This window comes from Notothenia coriiceps, unplaced genomic scaffold (assembly GCF_000735185.1).
Source record: "Notothenia coriiceps isolate Sejong01 unplaced genomic scaffold, NC01 NC01_scaffold00004777, whole genome shotgun sequence".
Lineage (NCBI taxonomy): Eukaryota > Metazoa > Chordata > Actinopteri > Perciformes > Nototheniidae > Notothenia > Notothenia coriiceps.
In genome coordinates this window covers 1,426-9,682 of record NW_011337478.1, presented here as the reverse complement: position 1 = coordinate 9,682, position 8,257 = coordinate 1,426, and the positions used below count along the sequence as shown (strand labels likewise).

The window sequence follows — 8,257 nt, the reverse complement described above, 5'->3', positions numbered from 1 at the left end:
ATCTACGGTAGGGATTATAACACAAAAACAATTTGATCCCTGAGCACTTCAAAAGTACATTTCTATTGACAGGAAAGAAATGAAGAACATCATCTCAGTGAGAGAACAATTATTCCCAAAATCAAACAGAATACCTTCTATCTGTCTCTAAACTAACACACACACGCTGAGAGGTGACACATTTAAAAAGTGCTTCTATAGTTGTGAAATCTACACAAATCTCAAACTAAGTGAAAGTGTTCATCTGCCCCGTCACACTAAATGCATCACATGACACATAACACCATGACTGACCCGATACAGGGAAGGGTGTTACCAGTTTCAGTTCCACCATAAGTGCCAGTACAGTGGGATCAGGCCATTCTGTTGAGATAAGTCTACAGGAAATGGGCCAACATCCTCTATGTCACTCATAAGTTAGCAGTAAATAATAATACGTGCCAAAAGTTCAACATTTCCAGGCAGCCCAAGAATAGAAATAAAAACTCCCGCAAAAAGTTAGCACATAAGGTTAAGGAGAGTCAAACTGTCCAAAGTCAAAACTCACCCTCGTCAAGCAGCAGTACGAAACTGGCTTTTACAGATGCTGTCAGTAAAACAACATTTAAAAACGGAATAATTGTAAATATACAAAAAAGGTTACAATGGGTCCAAAATGTTTGTAGAATTCTCAACGCTGAGTTGTCAAGTAAAACATGGGCACAATGATAGAAGCCTAATGAAATGGGTCATGGCCTACAGCAAATATTGTTATTATTTCCATGTCTATGGCACAGGGTTCATTTGAGGTTCGGACAGTATAAAGGATGTGTGCTGAGATGGGTGACTTTTGGGCGGTTATTTTGGTGGGCCGAACTTGATCTTGTCCTGCAGAGAGGAGCAGCACACATCACAGCAACATCATCATACTGTCAACAGGCAATAATGGATTCTCTCTTCAGAGGTTGGTGGAATATTTGAGCTGGCTTTTGACTGTCCTTTAAGATAAATACATATACTTATAAATGTTTTCCTCAATATTTTTATATTTATTTATCAGGGATTACATGTTTTGCTATAAACTTGATGGAATTGTATGTTGGCCTTTTGTAAAAACAGTGAAAAATCATTACTGCTGAGGTATTAACATATTTAATTTCAAATTGAATCTCATGCAGCAAATGTGTCTTTATTTCAACATTGCAGGAACCCTTTGGACCATACTCATCCTCTTCACACTGCCACACCTCGCCTACAACATGCTGTGCCCCGGCAGCTGCCTGTGTAACTTTAAAGGTGCCGTCAAATGTGTTGGCGACGCTATCACAGATATACCACAGAACCTGCCTGTGCACACGTACCTGCTGCAGCTTAATGGCACTCAAATGAACATCATCAATGAACGGAGCTTGGCTGACCATGACATGCTGTTGCGTTTCAGTCTGACATACAGCCACTTACATGCTATCCATCCCAATGCCTTCCACGTTGCTCCTCAGCTCAAGTCTGTCAAGCTGTCGTCCAACGATCTCTCTACCATCTCTGCTCGGGTCTTCAGTCCGTTGGCGACACTGGAGCAACTGTATTTAGATGGGAACCAGTTGGAGACCATAGCTCCGGATATGTTTGAAGGACTGGTTAGTTTGCTGGATCTGGACCTGAGCCGGAACAAACTGACCAGTCCTGCTTCAGATGTTTTCGATGGACTGACCAAACTCACCTTCCTGAACCTTGGCAGGAACTCCATAAATAAGCTTCCACCAACCATCTTCCACTCCTTGACTAATCTTCTCCAGCTCATGATCTATAACAACGAGTTAGAGGAGCTAGAAGCTGGGATTTTTGATACACTTGTCAACCTTGTGGAGCTAAAGATCCACCGAAACCAGATTACCATCCTTCCCCCTCAGGTATTTTGGTCACTGAAGAACCTTAAGACCCTCACCCTCTCCTCCAACCGACTTCAGGCTATCCCAGAAAAGACCTTCTACAACATGCCAAAGCTGACCAAGCTCACCATTTACAACAACCCGCTATTATCTTTACCAGACCAGCTAATGGGTCACATGCCTGATATGACAGACTTGTATCTGTATGCTACTAATCTCACCACTGTTCCTGGAAATGTGTTCGCAAACATGTCAGGACTTTTGAGGCTTAACTTCCATTTAAACGACAAGCTGAGGGAGTTGCCTTCGGACCTCTTCTGCTGCCTTCCCAAGCTCGAGAAGCTGTCATTGAAATCCAACGACCTCCTTTATCTACATCCCCAGCTGTTCTCCGGACTAACCACACTTGGTATACTGCTTCTCAATGACAATAAGCTGAAGAGCCTACCAGATAACATCTTTCAGGGCCTTGGAGGGGTTTTGACAGTTGATTTGAAGAATAACCATCTCGAGACTCTTTCAGGAGATACTTTCTTGTCAAATTCAGTTTTGAAGGCTCTTAATCTGGGTGGCAACCCCTGGGACTGTACTTGTAGCATTCGAGGTATTGCAAAATGGATAAGAAAATATGAGCATGTTGTTCTTGACGGACAGGATGTGATATGTCATAGACCTGTGTACCAACTGCTCCGTACCATTGGCTCTCTGCAGGATGAGGACGACCACTGAAGGCGCTACCCAACAAGTCACCATCCTTCCAACCACTCCAATTACAAAACTATCTGCCCTACCCTCCACCATCTTATCCACAATGCTCCTAACTCCCACCACCAACGAGGAGTTTCTTCCCAACACTGAGAAGCCCTCATCTCATTACAAGTCGGTTCATTTCTATTACACACTGGTGATTGAAGAGGGGCCGGAGTTTNGCCTACATTCAAAGTATTAAGTGACAAAATCGATGTAACTGAGGTTTCACAAGTTATTTTTTTTCCACGGTGTATCACCGCACGGCTTGGGGGGGGTGTTTGGAAAAAAAATAACTTGTGAAACCTCAGTTACATCGATTTTGTCACTTAATACTTTGAATGTAGGCTATTGTGCAACTTGTTACACTAGGGGATGTTGAGCATGCATGCTTACTGCTCTACGTGCCACAGCTCTGCTAAATGGAGCGGAGTTGTAGGAGTCTAAAGAGGGAAATTATGATTTATCTTTAGCCTTCCCAGTCCCTTATCACGTACAAGAGCATGGTGACAGTTGTTGTAGCCAGTTGTGGTGAAAGCATCTGACTTACTTGAACCGAAATGTCTACATGCATAGCAGAAGATGGCATCTTTTTTACATGAATATTCCATCCAATCTCTGTTTTGAAACCATGAGCTGCAAAATGAGCACCTTACCCCACTGTACAGGCGAGTTGGGTACTTTTTTAAATATACCTACCTGGGCAGGCTCTGTTTTGCCGAGGTCCTCTGGCAGACAATGTTATTTAACCACAATTTATTTTATTTCAACTAAATTATTCATATTATTATTATTATTATTACTACTACTATTATTATTATTATTATTATATATGTAATATTTTTCACTTTTCATTATTCATTTTTTTCACTTTTCATTTTTACAAATGAGGGTGCATAACGACTCAACTGAGGGTGCAATGCACCCTTATGCACCCCCGTAGAACCGGGCCTGGATCTGTGGTCAACTTCAGTGTGAGAACAGCCTGACTGCTTTATTAATAAAGGAAATAAATGTTCATACAGGTATTGGAAGTCCATTTCCTGTCTATTAAAACACTTCAGGGGTCAATGTGTTCTCCATCAGACCCCTTACATCACTGAAGACTATATTTGTCGAGCTGACCTGCTGCATTCTACTTGTAGGTCACTCAATGCTTACTTTGCAAAAGAAAAAGCTATGACAGATGTTTTCAGAGCGTCGCTGTAGAAAAATGAATACTGCCCTTTTTTCATTTATGGAAAATTCTGGAAAAGTCTCCCAAACTGCAGCGTCAGTGGTTGCAGTTTGATTAAGCCGACATAAACCCTGCTTCAGCATCACAGTTACCGGTGTGAATGGTGCAGGGTGCCACAACAATACTGTATCAGGGCCGTGGCACACTACAGTAGACTGCTGCATGTGATTACACACTGTGAGATACTATTGTTGTGCAAGTGTGTGTCCCTGCATGTCTCATTAGATTAGCTGGTGCTTTTATGTGTGTGTGTAATTAGCCGGCATCTTTTTCACATGATGTAAAAAAGGCACTTTGGAGACTCCCTTAAGGGGGTTTGTTCCCTCGCTGCTGATTTTCTGTAAGTGAATTATTAGGAATTGATGAAAATCTCAATCTGATGAGAACTTGTGAATACATTTTCTCTCATCAAAAGCTCATTTTGCTTTAGTGTTTCCTTTTTAAAATATTCTGTGTAGAACTGCTTGCCTTTGATTTTAGGTTAGTGATCAAGGCGGGTTGAAAGGACGTTTTCTGACCCAGACATAACAAGGCCTTCCTTTGATCAGACACAAATGAATATGTGCAGATGGCTGCGATGGCCACATAACCTCCTCATATCCTCCACCTTCAAATAAATGACAGGAACCACTGCTTCTGCTTTTAGGTTCTGAAGGAAATTAGTTGATTACTATTCAAATGTTTTGGGGGGAGCTTGAAGCCTTTTGTCTCATTTTGTCTCTATCTTAACTGGGTTATTTTGTTTCCATACATTGGTCACAATAAAAGGTTAAATTATGCAAAAAGCTCTTTGAGTTAGAAGGCCAGATGTCACCCAGCCTTGCCCTAAGTGCACGTTTGGCTTTTTTAGCTGAGATCCATATTGTTTTGAGTGGCCTTTGTGTTGTCATTAGCCCTTTTTTTTAAAGCTTTAATGATCCATGAAGAAGGGTAATCCCCCTCGGCCCAGTTTGTTGCCATAAGAACTGATCTGCTTTGAGCTAAAAAAAAATCTTTATTTCACCTTTGACCTTGGCGGTCACTGAGGAGTATGCTGCCTGACTTCTGAATATGCAGGGTCCCTTTTGTTTCCTTGATCATATCAACAGATGGCCATCCCCAATTGATTTTCTATAACACATTTACTTCAGATTAAGAAGAGTTTTATTTCCATTTAAAATGTCTAGCCAAGTGCCCATGGAAATCTTTTCTTCACGGCGCTCTCAGCACTTGGCACTTGTTTCTGGAATGTGTTTTTCTCTATTTCAGCTTACAGCTTCTCACTGATATGTCTGAGGTTCAGACACTCTCTCACCCCATCTCCCCTTTTCTGAATGACGCGAGAGCCTTTCAAGGTTGCGTTTTGTTGAATGAACGAGTGTCACGGTGTCTGGTCATGTTTGTTTTGCTGCCTTGAAAGATGAATCAATTTTCCTGTTGAGATGTGGCGATGGATAAATGATAGCCGTATCTTGAGTTGTGACATCAGTTCTTCCCCCTTGGATATATGTTTTTGTAGGTTGTCATAAACTTTAACAATTGATCAGTGTAATCCAAAAAAAATCAATGTCAGCCCTTTGACTTTTTATCAAGTGTCCACAGCTGTGACTCACAGCTTCCTCTTTCAATCCCACCAGTCACAAAGCAGGAACTTTATGGAGCCTCTCGCGGGTAAATTGCCAAACGTAATTTGGTCCTTTTCACATGAAAGCTGCGACCTGATCGATAGCCAGGTGAAAGAGAGCTGAGCGAGTGAGTGATGCCCTCCTTGCTTACAAAGTGTCCGGAGTGCGTCAGCAGGCAGGATTTATCATCTGTTATGTTCCACAACTAGCATCACACAACCTTGGAACAGCACCTCAGCTGCGGACAGTCGTTTCTCAGTGACTAAGAGCGCTCTCTGTTTATCACCAGAGACTGAGCGCCTGTGTCCTCGATGTTCATCTTGTTCTCTTCAGTCCATCTTAACAACACTGCCGCTCATCTGAGAGGAAATACTAACGTGTGAATCTGTAAATAAACTCTCTAGTGCTCTGCTGCTCATCACTTCTCTAATTCCACATCACCACAGGCCCTCTCTGCCTTGTTTGTACACAAGTTTTAAGAGTAGTGCTTATGTGTTTGTGTCCAATAGTTGAGAGCCACTTGGCGTCCAACGTCAATAAGAGCCGTCTGGTGCAGACGGACCTGCTGGTGGCCAAGAAGCTGCAGGAGGAGGAGGATCTGAGGGCCAAGGGCCAGATCCAGAAGCAGCACGTTGAAACGTAGGTGTTTCTCTCACACACACACACACACACACACACACACACACCATGTATACATCAGTTCGGGGGGCATTACATTGACTTACATGCATTTCCTGGAGACTTATCCTAACCTTAACCATAACCAACACATGCCTAACCCTAACCCTTAACCTTAACCTTACCCTAATCCTAAACCTAACCAAGTCTTCACCCTAAAATTAATGATTCCCTTTATGGGGACCTTCATTTTGTCCCCATAAGGGAGGCGAGTCCCCACACGTGACTATGTAAACAGATTTAGGTCCCCACAAGTATAGTAATGCTAGGCCACACACACACACACACACTCTCTCTCCCCATATGGCTATATTAGGGCTGTCACTATTTCCCCTACACCAATATCATTACCAATATAATTCCCACTAACAATAATATTGTGATATCTGTGGAACATTTGAAGGAAAAAAATCAGTCAAATCTATCTCTAACTTTGTTGATTGTGTGTTTTAGTTATTTTTTGGAATATGATTTACACTCAAACAATCTTCACCATGCAGGAGGAGACAGACTATAACCATAACTGTAAAAACAAAAGCTGATTCTTATAGCAGGGTGTCCGCGGGGTCTTAAAAAGTATTAAAAGTTGATAAATCAATTTAGCGAAAATTAAGGCTATTAAAAAGTATTAAAAAGTATTAAACGGCATTTTCCAAGGTATTAAGAAGGTTCACAGCAACGACAACATGAAACACCCTTTCATTTACTGAAACGACATGTCGGGAAACCCCACAAGGCGGCCCCATGCATAGCGCGCCGTAAAATGCTGCTTATTATTTTAAGTTTCGTTGCCTTGCTCCGCTCTGTGGGGGGGGGGGGGACTAAACGACTACGGTAACGGGTCCCAAGGTGGGTAGACCGGCATACGCAACGCTCTGGGGGTCCAACGGCTCCGTGTGTAAGCCCTATATGATCATTTTCTGATAACGATGAAATAGCCCGCCTCCCTCTCCCCACGTCTCCTGCTGCTGCTGGGCTGTCAGAAGAGGGGGAGGAAAAGAGAGGCAGTCACCGTTTATTAAATATTATTATATTATTATGCAGAGGACAGAGTCGTTATCAATTTGTTTTAAAGCTCAATAAATAACAAAGAAGACCTCTGACTGGCACTTTTCTAATTTTGTACGGAAGATTTAAACTTTAACGGACATGTTGACCGGCGGAAATTTTTTTTTACGGAAACTGCCGCACGGTCCCCTCGTTCCTTGGAAGAGGCGGAGAGGTGGGTGTTTTTCATCTGCTGGTGGACTACCTGAGAGATACAGCAGGAGAACACGCCGTCCACCGCGGAGAATAAACAGAAGTGCAACCATGGCAACCATGCTCCGGGGTCTTCTTCGCTGCTTTTGGTGTATTTCGGGCGGCAGCAGCGCCACTTACAGGCCTGGCATATGTACTACAGCGTTTTCAGCATTTCCGGCGGTCTAGTGTGAACGGACACATTAATGAATCAAATGCGTGTGAACGGAAGACTTTTTTGCGTTTGCGTATGCGTTTTACCGTATGTGTCCTCGTGGGGCCGGGGTCTAAGCCAAACTATATCCGGTCACAGAGATCTGCTATTTTAAAGTAAAGTCAACACATATAGACCCTAAATATAGTCTATATTAAGAACGAGAAAAGTCTTAACATATATATCCTTTTTTGTAAACATATGACAAATGTGTGAGGGTGATGACGTCAGAGCATCGTCCTATGTGCCAGGGCTTAGCCCCGGACAGCCCCAGCCCAATTTAACCCCTGGGTATTTGTGAGGGAGCTCCTATATGGCATTACCCCGCTGAAGCTCACCAAAGTTTAATATATTTCATAGTTCAAAGTTTTGTCAATTGTTTTGTTTATTGGTCAAATACTGGTTTCTAATGGTTTCTGAGGAGTTTTACTGGAATGAAAGAGCACAGAGTCTACAGAAGCAAAAAAGCAGCATACTGCATTAAACCTGACCTTCACAGAGGTTGAAGTTCATGTGGAAAGGAGGCTTCAGTAGTCTGTCTGCACTCTGTTTAGTTTTGCTATCTTACAATCAATATAGTAAATGTGAGGTAAAGTGTGTTGCCAATGTAACCGGTTAGAACTCAAAGTTGCGATGAGGTCTTAAAATGTATGGAAAGGGTCTTAAAAAA

The 8,257-nt window shown here is 42.5% G+C and overlaps 1 protein-coding gene across 1 annotated transcript; it reads left to right on the top strand.

The window, feature by feature from the left end:
• The first annotated feature begins 872 nt into the window (after positions 1–872).
• Positions 873–2,597, top strand: LOC104942544 (platelet glycoprotein V-like). The gene is made up of 2 exons (XM_010767772.1): positions 873–943; positions 1,186–2,597. Exons 1-2 carry the CDS (start codon positions 925–927, stop codon positions 2,595–2,597), a joined length of 1,431 nt encoding a protein of 476 aa, XP_010766074.1. The 5' UTR covers positions 873–924.
• The last annotated feature ends 5,660 nt before the right edge of the window (positions 2,598–8,257 follow it).